Source organism: Myxine glutinosa, chromosome 13 (genome assembly GCF_964187855.1).
Source record: "Myxine glutinosa chromosome 13, kmMyxGlut1.1, whole genome shotgun sequence".
In the NCBI taxonomy this organism is placed as follows: domain Eukaryota; kingdom Metazoa; phylum Chordata; class Myxini; order Myxiniformes; family Myxinidae; genus Myxine; species Myxine glutinosa.
Window position 1 is genome coordinate 91,164,480 of NC_136273.1, and position 20,289 is coordinate 91,184,768.

General features: G+C 45.5%; 1 protein-coding gene across 1 annotated transcript in view; it reads left to right on the plus strand.

Annotated features, from left to right (window-relative positions):
• LOC137439119 (PHD finger protein 3) overlaps window positions 1-20,289 on the plus strand; it is a 156,614-nt gene that overhangs the window by 56,383 nt on the left and 79,942 nt on the right. Inside the window, exons 3-4 of the mRNA XM_068134831.2 lie at window positions 3,663-3,782; window positions 3,928-4,543. Coding sequence (XP_067990932.2) covers window positions 3,663-3,782; window positions 3,928-4,543 — 736 coding nt within the window. The remainder of the gene's footprint in view (window positions 1-3,662; window positions 3,783-3,927; window positions 4,544-20,289) is intronic.

The following is a 20,289-nucleotide window of genomic DNA, read 5'->3' on the forward strand; positions in this document are numbered from 1 at the left end:
GTTTTCTTCTACAAGGACAAATGACACAGCGGAGGGTTCGATGGAGAGACCTCTTACCTTGTTCCCCCCCATATTTTCTAAAATTGGAAAGGATTTTATCATCCTCCTGTGCCGCCACGACATGGCGACCTCCAATGGAGACTTGCACACTGGATCCTCCCTTCTAACCACTTGCTGCACCGCTTCTCAAATCTCCTGGCAGATGAATGTCCTTTTTGTAAAAGGCCTGAAAACCTCTTTCATATTTATGTTGAATGTCAACGGTTGGCTCCTTTATTTATTTTTCTTAAGAATTGTTTTGACAGGATTGGATTGGTTTTCAACACTTGTGTTTTCATTTATGGCTTAGACATTTCACACAAGAATTCAAATGATGTGTTAGGTAATTTCCTGCTTGCACAGGCAAAAATGGCAGTGTATAAATCAGAAAAAGAAAAGTTGATGATCTTGGAGCTAATGAGGAAAATGCCTTGTTCTTGTTTAAAAATCTTTTGACGAGCCATGTAAAGTTGGACTTTGCTTTTTTTTCAATAACAGGAAGGCTGCCACAGTTTGAGGCCAAATGGTGTCTGAAAGAAGTCATTTGTAAAATCATGGAGAAACGTTTAGTTTTGTGAAATGTTTTGTACGTACTTTTTCCTGTATTAATTTTTTTGTGTCTGTTTTTCTCCTTGAAATGAGAATGTGACCCCTATTTGGGGGTTTTCTTTTCTATTTTTATAATAAAAAGATACAAAAGTCAAAAGTCTCTCTCTCTCTCTCTCTCTCTCTCTCTCTCTCTCTCTCTCTATATATATATATAATATATATATATATATATATATATATACATATATATATATATATATATATATATATATATATATATATATATATATATATATATATATATATATATATATATATATATATATATATATATATATAAAGCAGTAAAGTATGTTTGTTTGTTTGTCCTCTTATAACTCGAGAACTACTCATCGCAGAGAAAAACCAAAGGCATATTCGGAATCAGTACGTCTCAGAGCAACTACAGCACACCTTAAATTTTAAAAAACTTCGGGTTTTAAAATTAGCGTATTAGCGCAGAAGCGCTAGCAGAAGAGGGAGGGAATCAAAGAGAGGGAGCGCAGCGCTCCCTCTAGCGCTTTGCAGCGCCAGCGCTTCTGTTAGCGTAATTAGCGTATTTCGGATCGTTAATTTTTCAACTTCATTATTCGGAATCAGTACGTCCCAGAGAAACTTCGTAATGTTAATTTTTCAACTTCATCCGATTGACACGGGACCAACGGCATGTGACAGAGAGTGAAACATACATGCTACATTTATTTGACGACAATGAGTTCCGACTTCCGGGTTCGTGCCGCCAACCCTGTTAGGCGCCTTTTGCGGCACACAGGGAATTACCAGTGAACTGGTACTCAATTTGCCGACCTCGGTAGGATGACAGGCTGAGTCAACCCCCCTGGTGTTAAGGGGGAGGAGGAGGAGAGGGGGAAGAGGAGGGGAGGGGAACGGGGGGGGAGGGGGAGGGGGGGGGGGAGGGGGAGGGGGGAAGGGGGGGAGGGTAAGGGGGGGGAGGGGGAAGGGGGGTGAGGGGGGAGGGGCCCTTCTTCCCCCGGGCACCCCCACATCCTCCCCTCCCCCGTTCCCCTCCCCCCCCCCCCTCCCCCCCCTCCCCCCCCTCCCCCTCCCCCCCCATTCCCCTTCCCTCCTCTTCCCCCTCCCCTCCTCCTCCCCCGCCCGGCAATGCCGGGTACTTCTGCTGGTATATATATATATATATATATATATATATATATATCTCAAGCATACCACCTTCTTCAGGTCCATGCACATTGGGATGTATTGGATTGGCAACTTTGAAAACTACGATTCGATCCAACAAGTGTGTCCATGACGATGTTATGGGTGTGTGAAGTTGGTCTTGATCATTGATAATTAGATCAATCTAGTGAAATTCACGTTCTGCTCACATATCTTGTGGTACCCTTAGTATTGCTTAATTTTGCATATGCGAAGTTTTCTTCGGTGTCTCAAAGCCAACCAAGTTTCATAGCTGGCGGCTCACCCAGGACGATTTTATGAGGGCATGAAATCGGTGCTGGAACCATGATTTGGGTGAATCTAGCAGAATCGACAAGGCGTCCACTCAGCACATATGAATCCCAGTATCGTGAGTGAGCTTCTGCTAACACAGAGTCCTCATATATTATCTGAGAGTAGAGAAACTCACAATGCCGGCCGTGATTCCAACACTATGTTATGGAGCCGTGAAGTTGGTCCCCGACACCAATAAATAGGTCAATTTGCTGATATTCACATTCTGATCACACTTCATGTGACAACCCTGGACTCGCTAAATATTCGCTGAGGGAGTGTTCTCTTCGATGTCATACCACCTTCGGGCTTTCCAAATCTTATACCTGGCAAATTCCCAGGGACGATGTTATTAAGGCAGGAACCTGATACTTAGCTCTAAAATGAGCGCGTTTTGCCCCCACACAACCAACTTTCCCTCTGTCACAAAAATACTGGCAAGATTTTGAAGTCAAGCTTTAAGCACAAGGTCAAGCACATTGTCAGCAATCAGAAAACTGTCAAAGAATAGAAGTCCCTCAGGGTGGTGGAACGGAAATAATTTTATAGCCACTTCTGGAGCTTCAGCTGACCTATTATTCGGCCTATTACCATACCTCAGTAATCTTTCAAGATATCAAATTGAAACTTACACAGCTTATTTGTACATATGTGTCGTATATGTCAGGAAGATCTGGTCAAACTTAGTCAAAGGGCAAGGAGAGGCCATCCGAAACATGTAAAAGACCTGTTAGGCCATAATTAGAAAATGTATCAACCAAATTTGTTGTACATAACATTCAATCATGTAAAACACTTACTTGATAGGTCAAATTTTCAAAATGACCAAAATTGCTATTTCCATGGCAACTATTGCCTATTTGTATTTTGAATGTATCGTGCTATGCTCGACATCTTTATATATGAATGATCGTTTAAAGGCAATTTTTCTCCGCTGGAGCGGGGGTTAGCCTTGCGGGCCCCATGACAATCATGGTTCCCTGTTTGAGGCAATGTTTTTATGGCCGGATGCCCTTCCTGCCGCCAAACCCTTAGTCGCCTCTTAAGATGCGCAGGGATACGGTGTACCTATTCTAAATCGGGGTACACACCGGGATCATTCATCCCAGCAAGCTGGTACTCAATTTGCCGACCTCGGAAGGATGACAGGCTGAGTATGCTCGCCATCTTTCTAGTCTTTTATTTGGCAGGATGATTAGCAAAAATGGCAGAATTATTCGGCCCCTCCTTTCACTTTCAGTCATGTGCCCTTGCATTGTTATTCTACCTTCCCAACCTCACGTTTATCATTTCCTACTTCCTCTTGCATTTTCCCAATAATATTTGTCCTCTCTCCCCCCCCTGCCAAATTTTGCACTTTTTGGAGGTGGCTCCCAAAATATTTTGTTTGTCCTTAACTCAATGTATGATACTAATGACCGGTTGTACTCAAACAGGTTGCAGGACTTGCTCTAATCAACTGGTTGTTCTAATCCCAAGTCGAGTCTTGTGAGTTTTATTATCTAATTTCTAGCGCTGTGTTGTGGCATCCTCTAAATCAGCTGTATTTCCTGATTATGTAGGGCTGGGCCTTGATGACTCCATCGTTACTAGTTTGCTGAAAGATGGAGGATTGCAGGCCATGGTGGAGGAGATGGGTCATGAGTTCACTACCCTGGATCATGTTGAGAGACCCAAGCCCGGTGAGTGTTTTGCATTTGAGCCTTTTTGGCATGGGAGGTATTTCTTGGAGCGTAAAGCAGGTCACACTTAACTTTTTTCATGGTGAATTAAATATGTTCTCAATGATGATTCTTCACCACCAATGTCACTTGTTTTTTTCACCAGGTATCAGCGGAGATGAGAGCGATGAAAAGGCATTGAACATTGTTGGAGATGATGATAATGATGGGAAGTGTCAAGTTCAAGAGGAAGACAATCTTGTTGAACTGCGTCGTAAGCTACGGCAAACACGTCGTTCTTCGACCGGGCAACCTCAGGTCCAAAAGGAAGTTGATGATCAACATGACAAATCAGTTGTTGAGCTTTCTTCAGAAAAATGTGCTGACGACAAGATTTCTACCCAAGAAAGTGTGTCAATGGAACTGAGGGAAGAACACACAGAATCAGCTCATGCGAATGGTGCTGATCAGAAGAGTTCCACTCTCAAAAACGTAGCCTCTCAGAACTCTGATTCTGATGATAGTAAATCTCCTAGAAAGCCTGATCGGCGTTTGATGACTCGACGTCGGACAAGTAAGAAACAATTGATGGACGAGGCCGAGCTATTCATGCCAGACAACATTCGCCAATCTCGGGCGGCTGGACGGCGACGCACGGACACTGAGAGCAGCACGGATGGTGGGGATACCACAGCCGTCACTTCCTTCGAGTCTGATGAGAACGACAGTGAGAATGATCCCAACAAGTTGTGGTGCATCTGCCGAGAACCCTACAACAATAGGTGGGTGAGGGTGTCCACATCTCTTTTTTTTAAAGGTTATGTTTCCCCCTTCCCCCCTCCCCCCGTCTCTTTTTCTGTGAGCAGGATATCTAAAAAAAAGTTGTGGACTGATTCGGACGAAACTTGCTGGATGAGTTGGGTAGGTGACAACAACAAATCAATTAGATTTTGGTTCAGATTTGGCCTATCCATGGCCAAACGTGAACTGTTCAGCCTGGTGGAGGTATGCTCTCTACTGAGTGCCGTTCTAGTTACCTATGCCACCAAAAGTGTGCGGAGGTTATGTTTTCACTCCTGTTTGTTTATCTGTCTGTCTGTCTGTGAACAGGATATCTTAAAAACGTTGTGGACGGATTCGGACGAAATTTGTTGGAGAGATTGGGTGTGTGACAAGGATGAAATGATTAGATTTTGATGAAGGTCCAGATCCGGAAACTAGAAAATTTAAAGTGATTCTTCACTGTTGATAGATAGGGCCAAAAATGTTATATATTATGATATCTCAAAACGTTATGGACGGATTCAGATCAAACTTGGTGGACAGGTTGGGTGTGTGGCAAGAAATAATTGATTCTATTTTGGGGAAGATCCGAATCAGGATCCGGATACGAGAATTTTTTTTTCAGTGATTCTTCACTATTGAGAGATATGGCCAAAAACGATAGATAGCATGATACTTCAAAATATTGTGGATGAGTTTGGTTTGGCAACAAGAACAAGGAATTACATTTTGGTTTGGGTCCGGAGCCAGATCAGACCTATCAGCAGGATACAAACCATGAACTGTTCAGCCTGGCGAAGATATGTGCTCTACCCAGTGCCGTTCTTGTTTGATTATGTTGTAGAGACCTGGCAACTCTGTTGATCACAGCAAGGGTTTCAACCCATCTTCCATTTGAATGTTGTTATAATTTGCAGGCGATGTTATCGCATCATTGGTCATTTCAAAAGTGTATTACAGGATCAATCTGCTCTGAGTTCATGGCCAAGAGTCGTGTCTGCACTTTATCTCAAGCCATCATGTAATGTAATTGTTGTTGTAAATTCTGATTTTTGTTGCTTGAAAAAGGTGCGAGGCAGTTGGAAATGTCATTGCTGGTAAAAGTATTTCAAGATTTTAATGTTGATTGAATCTAATTTGCATTTGGTCACCTCTTGTCTATTTTAATAAAAGGTCATTGTCTGTCCCTTTTTCTGTTTGTGCCTTTTTCCTTTCCTATTTCCTTTCCTATTTCCTCTCTGTCATGGCTTTGCACATTATCAGAAAACTTAGTGGGCATAATTAACAATGTCTTAGAGTTCCATTATCGCCAATCATAAGTTTAATCTATTTTATTTTCTAGAGTGTCTAAAGCTCATGGAGGAACTTGTGTATATAGACTGCAGGTAAGAGATGGAAGATAAGAAGGTATCGATGTACTTTTACATTCATAATTAGAAAGCAGTCAGAGATTGCAGACCCTGACCAGGACTTGTTTTCTGTGGTGTTGTATGTGTGGTGTTTGTGTGGCATGTAGACGATGCATTGACGATGGAGATTTATGTTCATACTAGTAAAAAGCCCGTCAAAAATGATGGGTTGGAACAAGTTATTCGACAGTGCAGCTTCGTAAGTGTGCCAAAGTCTGAAGCCTTAGCCCAGTGTCAGGTGTCCTTATATCTTCTTTATTTATTAGACGTCCTTCGGACGTAAATGAACACTCGTTTTACTCTGTGCATGTTGCACATCATGTGCAGCGAATTTCACCTCCCTGCACTCTGCATTGAATGTTTTTCTTTTTTATCCTTTCTATACACCACCCTTGAGGCTCTGTTTACATACATACATACATACATACATACATACATACATACATACATACATATACATACATACATATATGGGAGCGTGCGCTGGATCAGCATGTCACTACGTTATTGGACGACTCCTCAGCACCATCCCGACACACACCACTCTGTGTGCTACGGAATGGGGTGTTTTTACAGTGGCCGGAGTGCAAATCCTGTCACCAACCTCCTTGAGGAGGACCCAGTACCCTGGTACTCATTTCGCCGACCTTGGAAGGATGACTGGCTGAGTCAACCCCACCTGGTATTAATTCAACAGCTGAATGGGATTCGAACTCAGGACCTAAGGATCCCAAACGCCAGGTTTTCAAACCACCGTCTAGTCGGGTCAATGTAAGGTTTGACCCCAAAAAAATTTATAATAAAGGTTTTTTTGTTTTAGGTGTATCATTAGGTTGTACTAGACCCCTGAAAAAAAGTTTACCAAAATTTGACTCCGGGAAAGTGGTTAATTAGCATATTTTCAAAATGGCACCCCCCCCCAAATTTTCAATGTACAGGAAACTTTTTTATAATTCAAATTAGACCCTATAAATGTATTACAAATAGATAGAAACATGGTTGGTTTACATAATGAACACATCAGAAAACTTCTATGACGTCATTATGACGTCAATGATGACGACAATGAATAATACATGCATTTTTATCAACTTTTTTCAACAAATACACACTTTGTGAAAAAAAAATTTTGAAAATTTGATCTGCCTATACAATACAGTATTTTCTGAAAGGTCTGTGAATAATACATGGTTATTGGTAGTGACGTCATGACACCATGCAACCTAGGAACAAATCCCTGCATCACCGTATGACCATATGAAGGGAAATATCATGTCAGCTGGTTGTCCTTACAGAAATAGGCAATGAAATCAAACTCGTCCATAACACACTGAATGTCAGAAACCACTAAGAGCCTTTAAGTTATGACTGTCACATACCATTAGTCATCATCGTCACTGTCTTCTGTGTCATCTTGATCCATTGGACGAACGTTGTTTGGGTTTTCACAGGATTCAAGTTGGCATTCTCCACAAGCAGAGGTGCAAGGTAAACCGTACCTCCTACATGTACAGCGCTGTGTTGTGCAAGCGGTCGTGCAATTGCAATGCACAATCTTTAACAAATTGTCCGGCGCAGGGTTTTTTGCGGTCATAACTGGTGCGAATTGATTGTCCTCAATTTTCCAACCCCAGTCAGTGGCATCCAAATTGCTCTCAAGTCCTAGCCATGTCATTATTTGATAGTACGCACGCAGGGAATGGAATTTTGTCGCAGATGCAGTTGGTGGGAGTCTAGCAGGTGCAACAAAGGATGATGCTGAAACCACTTTCTTTTTAAACACCGAATGTCGCAAAGAAGCAAGATAATCCGTTTGCTTTCCGGAAAACAGTAAAACCATCGACTGGTTACCATGCTGTTCTATTGTGTCCGCTGTCTGGCCAGGTTTGGTAAAAGCAAGTGCACAGGATTTTAACTGTTCATCCCCTTTGGCAACTTTCTCAAAGAATGTTTTCTTTCCCATCCCGAAAACCCGCGATGTGTGCCAATAGCACCGAGCACGTTCATCAACGTATGGAAACTTCCTAACATCAACGTAATGTTCTTCAGGTGGCTCCACTCTGGTGAATTGTAGATTATTTCCGAGGCCTTAAAGAACAAGGGTTGGTCGAATGTCACGATTGGCGCAATCTTGTGTTTCGCTGCTAGGTCACAAATGAAACTAAGTGTGGAGAGTATGCAAGTTGGCTCACTTGGATACATGTCGATCATTGGTAGGAATGTGACAGATGATTTTCCAGGGTGGTCAGATACGCTATGAACTATGTTCATCATTCCCTGCCAGTTGGGTGTGTCCATGTGGAAACAGAATGAGAGCTCCCATAGAATGTCTACAACTGGGACAGGACAGTGAAGTTCTGGAAGTTTTTCAAACATAATGTTACGACGTGCAAATGTGGAGAAGCGATAATCAATGATATCAACCCGTGACATTTCTTTCACATTCAATTTGGAAACGTTTTTCCTATTGACAACATGGGTTGTCACCTGTCCTGGTGTTGTTGCTGCCACCATTCCCATTCCATGGAAGGTTCCTTTTCCATCCAGAGTTATGATATTGTGGTCAACATTATCAGCAGCGAATAATACTGTACCAGATGATCCTTTCCCAAGTAACTCTGGTGCAACCACATCAGCAGCATTTTGCAAGAATCTCTGCACCTCCCCATAAGAAGAGCTAAACCCCATCACAGACAAGGTGTCAATGAGAAATCGTGACTTATAGACATGGTGTAGCTGAGTAGCAAGTCCTATTTGAAGTGGCACTACAAGTGCCCGCGGGCGAACACCTTGTATTATTGACTGCCCGATAGCAGCAACTTTTTCATCTTTATCTGTCCCCACAAACAGTTTATTCAACATGGTACGCAGTGAAATCGGCAAGTAATCTAATGTAGTGTCTAGTTTGAGGCTCTGCGAAGAAGGATATCGATCAGTGACTGATGGGATTTCAGTCTTGATATCGCACTTCAGGAGCTTGGCAGCTGTAGCAATGATTGCACGTTTCTGACTTTCGGAATCACCATCTTTTGAAGTCTCGAAATAGGTACGAAGTATTTTTGCAGTTTTCCCCCTCATCGTCACTATATCCTGAAGCCCTTCTACTTCCGCTATGCATATAGAATCATTGTAGCGTTCTATCAGTTTTTGCTTCAAATATTGACTTCCATATGGCACAGAGTCTTCTTCAAGTAAGTATTCACCCATTTTGCTCACAAGTTCAGATATCGTAATTTGTTCTTCATCATTGCTTTCCAAATATTCACAAACTGTCACAAATGCTTGTCGCTGGTCCTCGTTTGTGGGCCGCCCGATGTGTTTTGGTTTTTGCACTGCCTCTGATCGAAACTGGTCTGGCATTTCCTGCCCCAATCGAAAGTAGGTATTGCAGCGTTTATGGTAAACACAGTCAGAAGCTTGCAAATTTGTACCAAGATATTCAATTCGACCCTGAACAATATGCGCCCAATCATCGTGTCTTTCTTTGCAATGTTTAACTATCGTCTGAGGGAAACAGTCAGTGAGAATCTTACCGGCACTTTCATCATGTCCATGAGTACCCTTAGAAATTTCATGGCCACAGAAGAGGCAGTCCTTTTTAGGGTCATATGGCCCTAAGCTAATACGGCGGCTCTTCTTCTTTACAGGTGATGATGATTCAGAAGAACGTTTTAAAGCCTGTTTGATTGCTTTTTCATTTGTCCACGAGGATCGACATTTCTTGTGTACTCGTTGGTTTGGTCTTGCGACAACATCATCACAACCCCTTTCTTGGCTTGATTTGTTGATTTTTTCAACACCCTTCCTTGAAAGTTTGGAAACATCAGTGTCCTTGGCGTCTTCCAAACTCGCTTTGCAAATTGGGCAGACGTCTTCGTCAAGCTCTCCGTTATCCAGTTTCAAATCCTGAAACAAAAAATATTTATTTAAGTCTTGGTAGTAAGGAAAAACAGTAATGATTCATGATATCATATGACGTAATTGAGACAGCAACGTCATTATGACGTCACAATGACGTCATAGAAATTTTCTGATGTGTTCATTAGGTAAAGCAACCATGTTTCTATCTATTTGTAAGACATTTATAGGGTCTAAATTGAACAAGAATTTTTTTTTCTGTACATTGAAAATTTTGGGGGTGCCATTTTGAAAATATGCTAATTAACCACTTTCCCGGAGTCAAATTTTGGTAAACTTTTTTTCAGGGGTCTAGTACAACCTAATGATACACCTAAAACAAAAAAACCTTTATTATAATTTTTTTTGGGGTTAGGCCCTTATTTTTCATATATTGACCCGTCTAGTCTACAATTCCAAAAGAAGAAACAAAATTTCTCTTTTATCGAAAATGTTTTTCGAGTTTGTTTTATCTTCAAAAATAGACTGTAATGAACACACATTCGTGTTGAAAGATTGGCCTTTAAAACCCACCCTTATGAAGGGGGGCAGACATCTGTACAAACACACAAACTAACATTGTGTTTTATATGGTAGATAACGAACAACAACAACAACAACATGCATTTTAAGGCCATTTTCTCTGCTAGAGCGGGGGTTAGCCTTGTGGTCCCCATGACAATCTTCTCCATTTTGCCCTATTTTCTGCATCTCTCCTTGTTAACCCCCTTGCCCGCATTTCTTCTTTCACCATCTTTAGCCAAGTCTTTCTCGGTCTTCCCTGTCCTCTACTTCCTTCTACATTCATTTCCATCACTCTTCTCAACCAGTCACTTTCATCCTTCCTCAACACATGACCAAACCATCTCAACCTGTTCCTCTTCACAGCATCAATCACAGGCTCTATTCCCATCATCTTTCGCAATTCATCATTTGTCTTCCTCTCTCTCAACGATACTCCGCACATCCACCGAACCATTCGCATTTCCACCCTTTCCAGCCTTCGTTGCTGCTCTACATTCATGACCCATGTCTCGCTCCCATAAATCATAACACTTCTCACACATGCAGCATACACCTTTCCCTTCAGCTTCAACGACACTCCCCTCCTCATCAGCACGCCACTCAATTCCCAAAACTTCTTCCATGCACATCTCACTCTAGCAACCGTTTCCGTGTCTGATCCACCTTCTCCATTCAGCATGTCTCCGAGGTAGCAAAATGTTTTCACACCTTCCAGCTTCACGCCGTCTCCAAGATCCAACTCAACATTTCCTCCATCTGCAGCTCCCTCTGTGCACACCTTACATTTGAATGTAGCTGCCACACTGGTTAATGACCCTCAGACCACTACATTTTTGATGAACCCACTCAGCGCACGTTGTACATTGAATGGAGTTCACCCCGACACCCTTCCTGCACACAGCACATGGCCACTTCCCAGTTCTTTCCACCTCACCACATGCTTTACCACTTGCCATCACCTTCGTCTTTCCTATATTCACCTTCAGACCTTTTGTCTCCATACCCTTCTACTTGTTCATCTTTTCCTTCAGTCCATCCATACTTTCCGCAATCAACACCAGATCATCTGCATACAACAACTCCCACGGTAAACCCTCCTTTACATTCTGAGCCAGCACCTCCATCACAGGTACAAATAGTAGTGGACTTAGTACCGACCCCTGATGCACTCCCACCTTCACTTCAAACTCACCACTGTTCCCGACCTTCGTCCTTACAGCTGTGCGCGCTCTTTTGTACATTGCCATCACCACTCTGATCAACCATTCCTCCACTCCTAACTTCCTCAATGCCCATGTCAATACTTTGCGTGGAACCCTACTGAATGCTTTCTCCAGATCAACAAACCCAAGAAACAACTTCTTGCTCTTCTCCATGTACTTCTCCTGCAACTGCCTCACAATAAAGAGCGCGTCTGTCGTTCCTCTTCCTGGCATAAACCCAAACTGCATTTCGTCGATCTTCACCTTCTTCCTTATCCTCCTCTCCAACACCCTTTCCAATACCTTCATTCCATGCTCCAATAACTTTTTCGCTCGGTACGAGCCACACTCCAGGGGGTCACCTTTCCCCTTGTATAGTGGGACGAGGGTACTCAGTTCCCAATCCACTAGAATGCGGCCTTTCACCACCAGATTACAGATATCTGTCATTCTCTTCACACCCCAACTTCCTGCTGCCTTCAACGTATCTCCCACAACTCCCGTCGGCCCTCCCGCTTTTCTACTCTTCATTGCTTTTATCGCTTCCTCAACTTCCTTCTCAGTTATCTTCTCTGCCGGTCCTAAAACTGGGTTACTCTCTATGTTGCCATCCTATTCATTCTCTGTATTCAACAGCATTTCCATATATCTTTTCCATCTTCCTTTAATTCCATCTGGGTCCACAACGATTTGTCCCACTTCATCCTTCAAGCAACTCACCCCCATCACATCACACCTCTCTTTCGCTATCTGCTTTGCAATCCTGAATACCGCTCTCTGACCCTATTCCGAATCCAAGCGTTCTCCGAACATTTTCCTACATGCCTCCTGCGCCTTTGCTACCTCTTTCTTTACAGCCTTCTTGGCTGCCTTATAACTTTCATGCACTGCTTTTTCTGCTCCCGTACCCTTCGCCTTCTGCCACTCCTTGAACTTCTTCCTCTTCTCGTCAATCCTCTTTCCAACTTCATCATCCCACCACCATGGTTCTGAGTGCCTCGGTGGTTCCTTTGTCCATCCACATACCTCACCAACGGCTCCCAACAGACTATCTTTCATTGACATCCAACCACGTTCAAGCTCAACCACATCATCCTCTACCCTACTCAGCCTCTCTTTTAATGCCTCCCTTACTGTCACATCTTTCAACCTCCACACCTTCATTCTCGGTTGGTACTTCACCCGCCGAGCTCTCCTCGCACCTTACACCCTTATGTCGCAGACAACCAAGTGGTGCTGTGAAACAGCCTCCTCCCCCGGGATCACCTTTGTGTCCCGGAGGTGCCCCCGATCTCGCCTACGCACCATCAGGTAGTCAACGGTTGTCGTCGACCCACCTGACGTGTATGTAACAAGCTTATTATCCCCTTTCTGGAACTGAGTATTACAAATCAACAAATCATCTCCATCAGCAAACTCCAAAATCCTTTCACCTTCTCCATTTCTCACACCATATCTGTAACCCCCATGAACTCCCTCAAAACCGTCTATACTCCTTCCCACATGTCCATTTAGGTCTCCTCCTACCACAACAACTTCCTCATCTTTCACGTTTTCCATCAGCTTCTCTATCGCACACCAGAACTTTTCCTTCTCTTCACCGCTCCGACCAACCTGCGGAGCATATCCCGAGCTGACGTTCACCAAGAGGTTTCCAATCATTATTTTCACAATCATCAACCTATCACTCACTCTAGTCACACTCACCACACTGTCTACAAACTCCTCAGAAAACAGGACACCAACACCATTCACGCCCTCCGGGCACCCTTGCCACACAAACTTGTATTTCTGTCCCTGCCTACCCTTCACTCTTCTCACACCACTTCCCTTCCATCTCGTCTCTTGCACACAACATATGTCCACTCTTCTTCTGACCAATACTTCCACCACTTCACCTGATCTCCCTGTCATTGTCCCTACATTCCATGTCCCAAACCTCAGAAACCGATCTCCACTTCAGGCTGTACCCTGCTCATATGTCGTGGTAATTTTCATGGTTCTCTTTTTGAGGCAATGTTTTTATGGCCGGATGCCCTTCCTGACGCCAACCCTCTTAGTCGCCTCTTACGATACGCAGGGATACGGTGTACCTATTCTAACCAGGGTACACATTTATTTAAATGTGATAAATGTCAAAAATCTTCAGAACACATGGATCACTTGTACGGCTTCTCTCCTGTGTGATTTCGTTTGTGTTTCTTTAAATTTGATGAATGACGAAAATCCTTAGAACACACGGAACACTTGTACGGCTTCTCTCCCGTGTGAATTAGTCTGTGTCTATTTCAGGCTGATGGACGACTAAAATCCTTAGAACACACGCTTGCGCTCTATTGTTATGAATTTGGGGAGAGGAATATCTCGAGCCAGATAGATCTGCATCGGTAGGTACTCGACTGTCATGATAGGGAATCCATATGTAATACATTCTATGTTTAGCCCGGATGTCGGTATAAGTCGTATCTGTGTCCCCGCCACGAGGGGGGTGGGGCAGGCTAATTAGTACAGGGATTATGGATAAAATTCCTTTGTCGTTCCCTCTGTCGCCAATCCAGTGTCCATTATGGCAACGCACTCATTTAGACACTTAGATAGGTCCATTGGTGCACCACAGTAAATAATCCCCCTCCACCACAACGACTTTGGAAGAAAACGGGCAGGAAGCCAGATCGGGGCACCGCCGATGGGGCCGCGCCAGCCACACCACCAGCTGGCCAGCAACGAACATCGTGGCAAGGCTGGGAGCCACGCCCAGGAGGACTGTTGATTGGGCAGGGGGAGGGGCGAGCAACACCACAGGGCGCCGATTGGCAGAGCAGGGGAGGAAGAGTGATTGGTCCATAGGAGGGACAGAGAACTGCTCCGTGATTGGAGGGAAAAGAAGGACTTGTGGTTGGCCACGAGAATGGCATGACATGGGGTGCGGAAAGCACTCGGCCAATGAGAGGACACCAACGCGGTGAGAAGATTCTGGAAGACGAGGGTCACCGCGCTGGTTGGGGAGAGAAAGAACTGACGTCACAGGGCGAGTGATAAAACTGCTGGCTCGCCGTCATTTCCCTCCTCTTCCCTTTCCCTCTCTGTGTTTTCCTGGGTTCTTCGTACTCTCTTGTTCTACTTGCGCTGGACTCTTGGAGATCTCTTGGCTTCTGTTCCCTGAATCTTCGTGGTGCTTGTGGTTCTTTGCGGTGCTCGGAGCTTGGAGCGAGGCTCGGTGCTGTGAGCGAACGGGACCTCATGTGCGACCGACGAGGGGCGAGCGAGGCGTGCCGCTGAGCAGACGAGGCCGCCGAGCGGGTCACTCGGGGCCAAGCAGGGTGTGGGCGAGGCGGACGGAGCCGCGTTGGACGACGGACACACCATTGCAGACAGATAAGCTCGCATCCACAAGTACACGACGGGACATTTATTTTATTGATTCCTCCTTTGTCTCGTATCCGAAATCTGTGAGTGAGGACGTCCCAACCAAGGATTTAGTTTATCACTGCATTTCCCTGTCCCGATATTTATTTTGAATAAACCCTTGTATTATTTTCCTTTCATTCAAAATCCTGTTTCCGTTTTGAGTTCATTCCCTGCAGGATGGAGGGCTGCCATCGGATCTACAGGTACGTGCTTACCGCCTCTTCCTCTTCCTCTTCATTCTTTCTTCCGTGCATTTATAGCCGAATCCGGAATTGATCATCGCCTCCATTTAAGTCCGTTCGAGCCATCCGCAATCCTACGGTATTAACCGAGGGATTCACACGACAATATATATATATATGTTAATACATTTATTTTGTATAGCGCTTTTCAAGAAACCCAAAGACGCTGTGACATAGTACGTAAGACAAAAAAGACAAAAATACATGTTAAATAACCAAACAGAAAGGAAGGAGAAGGAGAAGAGTAGGTCAGGGGTTGAATGCGGTGTTGAACAGGTGGGTCTTGAGTGATGATTTGAATGTGGTGAGAGAGGAGGAGTCTCTGATGGTTTGAGGTAGTGAGTTCCAGAGTGTGGGGGCAGTGATGGAGAAGGCCCTGTCCCCCCAGGATCTGAGTTTGGTCCGGATGGGGGGGGGGGGGAGGGGGGGGGACAGGAGGTTGGCAGCAGCAGAGCGGAGGGTGCGGGTGGGAGTGTGTCTGGGGAGGAGGTTAGTCAGGTAGGATGGGGCCATGTTATGGAGGGCTTTGTAGGTCAGGAGGAGGATTTTGTACTGGATTCTCTGGGAGATGGGGAGCCAGTGGAGCTTGTGAAGGACGGGGGTGATGTGGTCCCGGGCCAGGGAGTGGGTGAGTAGACGGGCAGCGGAGTTCTGAATGTATTGAAGTTTATTGATGATGTTTGAGGGTGAACCATAGAGGAGGCTGTTGCAGTAGTCCAGACGGGAAGTGATGAAGGCGTGGATGAGGGTTTCTGCAGCTGTGGAGGAGAGGGATGGACGAAGACGGGCGATGTTTTTCAGATGAAAGAAGGCTGTCTTGGTGATCTGTTTAGTGTGTTTGTCAAAGGAGAGGGTTTGGTCAAAGATGATGCCAAGATTCCGTATGTGAGGGGAGGTGGATACTGGGATACCGTCGATGTTGTGGGTGGATTTGGTGCGCGCTTTTGGTCCAATAATGATTATTTCGGATTTATGACAGTTTAGTTTGAGGAAGTTGATTTGAAGCCAGGATTTTATTTCAGTGATGCAGTTTGTCAGGATAGAGTGGGTGACGGTGGAAATTGACTTGGCGGAAATGAAAAGCTGGATGTCATCGGCAAAGCAGTGGAATTGAAGACTATGACGACGGATTAAGTGACCAAAGGGGAACAGGTACAGGATGAAGAGGAGGGGACCGAGAACTGAACCTTGGGGGACACCTTGGGGTAGGGGAGCGGTGGGGGATTTGAAGTTATTGATGGAGATGAACTGGTGCCTGTCGGAGAAGTATGATTTGATCCAAGAAAGGGCAGTGCCAGTGATGTTAAAGGTGGTTTCAAGTCGGGTAAGGAGGATGATGTGATTGATGGTGTCAAAGGCGGCGCTGAGGTCGAGAAGGATGAGAATGTTGAGGTTACCGGCGTCGGTGGAGAGGAGGTCGTTGATGATTTTGAGGAGTGCAGTTTCCATACTGTGGTTGAGGCGGAATCCGGATTGGAATGTTTCATACAGGTTATTGGCAGAGAGGTGATGTTTGAGTTGAGTGGCTACAGTGCGTTCCAAAACTTTTCACAGAAAGGGTAGGTTGGAGATGGGTCTGAAGTTGTTTGAGGTGTCAGGGTTGAGTCCAGGTTTTTTCAGAATGGGGGTGACAGCAGCGATTTTGAGGGATGGTGGGACGATGCCAGTAGACAGGGAGGAGTTTATCGTTGCAGTGATAAGTGGAGAGAGAGCAGGAAGGCAAGCCTTAACAAAGCTGGAGGGGATGGGGTCCAGAGTGCAGGTGGCAGTTTTCATTCCTGTGAGGAGTTCAGAGAGTCAGTAGGGGAGACTGGGGAAAACTGAGATAGGGGTTGGCAGGATAAGGGGGGGGGCAGATGGTTTGAGGGGGAGCAGGTGCGGTGGTGGTTAAGCTGCTGTAGATGTTTATCTTGCTTTGGAAGAATGAAAGGAAAGAAATGCAGTTGTCGACTGTGAATGACTGGGTGGTGGTATCCAGGGGGCTGAGGAGTTTGTTTTTTGTGGAGAAAAGTGCTTTTGGGTTTCCGGAGCCAGAGTGAATTATTTGAGAGTAGTAGGTGGAGCGGGCGCGGGAGAGGGCATCTTTGTAGTGCTGCAGGTGGTCTTTGTAGGCTTGGGAGTGGATTGTGAGACCTGTTTTATTACGGAGTCTTTCAAGTTGGCGGGCACGGGTTTTCATCAGGCGGAGTTCAGGGGTAAACCAGGGAGCAGAATGGGTGAAGGAAACTGTTTTGGTTTTTATAGGCGCAAGCTGTTCGAGGCAGGAGGAGAGAGTGTGGTTGTAGTAGTCAGTGAGGTCAGAGGGGCTGTGCAAATCAACGAAGGGAGAGGTGGACATTTTTCCGGAGAGGGAAGATGAGAATGAGGTAGGTGAAAGAGAGTTTAGCTTACGGAAGTTGATTATGCGTTTTTGCCTTGGTGCTGGGGTGGGAATGTTGATGGTCATAGTGATGGCTAAGTGATCGGAGAGGGTGAGGTCAGAGCCAGAGAGATGGTGTAAATTTAGTCCAATAGAACAGACAAGGTCCAGAATGTGACCATGGTTATGGGTGGGAAAGTTGACATGTTGAGTGAGGTTAAAGCAATTAAGAATATCAATGAAGTCAGTGGTTATTGTGGAGTCGGTGGAGTCCATGTGGATATTGAAATCACCGAGGAGGAGGGTTGAGGGGAGAAGGAACAGAGCTGGGTCAGAAAGTAAGAGAAGTCAGACAGGAATGATGGGTGTAGTTTGGGAGGGCGGTAGACAACTGCCATAACTGACTGTGTGTGACCAGAAAGTTTAAAAGCCAGGTGTTCAAATGATGGAGCAGTTGAGATGGAGATGAGGCTGGTCTTGATGTCCTTTCGGTGTATACAGCAATTCCACCGCTTCGGCCATCCGAGCGTGGTTTATTGATGTATGAGTAACCATTGGGTGTAGTGAGGTTGAGTGAGAGGTAGTCCAGAGGTTGTTGCCAGGTTTCAGTCAGACAGAGAAAGTCCAGTTTATTGTCCAGAATGAAGTCGGTCAGGATGTCGCTTTTATTGTTGAGGGACCGGGTATTGAACAGAGTAAGCTTCATATTGCTTTGTATTGTGTGGATGGACTAGGGTGATTTTGCCAGGGCTTGCAGACAGGGGGCGCGTTCGTGTATGTTGTTGTGATGACGTAATCGACGGGTGAGAGTGCGCTCAGCTGACCAGAGTGAGGGGATGGAGTGACCTGTCATGGAGTAAACAAACTTGCGACCGGGACCTCTATGGATGTATCTGGGTCGTCGTAGGAGTCCGTGGTTTTTGATGACAGAGATGCATGGCGGAGTGGAGTGGTTGTTGAGTCGAAGAGGCCTAGCGGCGGAGTACCTCAGTGCCATGCCAGGGAGGAGCGAAGGGGCACAGAGCCCGGAGAGGTCAGCCGGCAGCCGCAGGCTGGCTGACCAAAGCGCCAGGCACAACAGGCTGGTCCAGAGCACGACACGCGAGGAGGGTCGAGGAATGAAGATGAGCAGCCCGAGGACCAATAGAGAGCCGAGGACGTGCAGGCCGAGAGGCGAGGAGGCAGCCGGGCAACAGCCAGCGTTAACAGCCAGCGAGTGTCCTGCAGCTCGACGACCGCAGCGGTGGCCAACAGGGAGCCAGCCAGCCGGCCAGGCAACCCACAGGAGAGCAACCCAAGAAAACAAAAGGCAGGACAGGTGCGAAATGCCCGGGAGCGGGCAGGAGGCAGCGGCGGAAGAGCCGGGCAGGTGAAGCTGTGAAGGTTAAGCAGTGAGCAGACCCGTCGGCCAAAAAGCCGCCAAGATTACTAGAAAAGCAGATTCCGTACCTTTATCCAGCCGGAGAACGCGCGGCACGTGCGCCTTCCGTCGGAGAACAAACAGCGCAGCGTCCCCATACGTGGCGCACGTGGCGGCGTCCACAATCCACAAATCAAAGTCCACAATCCACAAAGTCCACAATCCACAAAGTCCACAATCCACAAAGTCCACAATCCAATCCACAATCAACAAAAGGCAGGACAGGTGTGAGATGTCAGGTCGGAAAAGTAGAAGAAGTAGACCCTGTACATCTATCCAGTCGGAGAAGCGGCGAACAAGCAGCGCCAGCGTCCTCTCTCAGCACACGACACATATATATGACACATATATATATACATATGCTGTAATTTTTTTTTTTTTTTTTTTTTTTTTACACATCAGGACTGGTCTCCTATATCCGCTGCCACTAATATTAATTCAGCCTGGGAATTCTTTCACGGAAGCCTGCACTCTGTTATGCACCGATTCATCCTATCTTGTCTTCAATTATCTTACCCATCCTCCCTCTCTTGGTGCTATGAATCCTGTGGTGAGGCAGTTGCTTTAAAACAACTTGCATTCTTCTCCTGGAAGACAAATTATAGATGGACTAAATCCCAATTGAAGACGACCTCAGATCATTCCACAAAGCTCACTACAAGTGTGTCTACTCTGGAGAGCCAGAAAACAGCATCTGTCCAATCTCAAGAATAAGCTTTCAAACTTCTCTCTCTCTCTCTCTCCTGTAAAACCTTGTGGTGCCTTGTCAAGACTTTCACCCTTTGCCCTCTTTGTGCTTTGTCCCACTCAGGTATCTGCAGGATGCACACGGTCCAGCAGCTAGCCCGTCCTCGTGAAACTGCCTAAAACCCTCACCACTGCTCACTTCCACTCATTTATTTCTCTTTTTTTCCTGCCTGTGAAACCACCTTCCATCCTTTCTTTAGTCTCATTCGTCCCTCCAGGTCTTCAAGACAGCTGTTCACCATTACCTCAAGTCATCCCCCATCCAAAATCATGATCTTTTCTACACCTGTTAAACCACCTCTCACCCCTCCCAATTTTTAACTCAACTGGACGATGTCCAGCTGAGTTTTTGTCCACACCCAGTGTCCGTCGTCCGTCTGTCGTCTGTCTGTCGTCTCTGTCTGTCTGTCTGTCTGTAAACAATTCGACGTCTACGCTCTAAAAGTCACAAATATTGATTAAATTTGATGAAACTTGTTATGCAGCATCTTTAAGACATAAACTAGTTTGGGATTGCATTTGGGCGTTGGACGCCC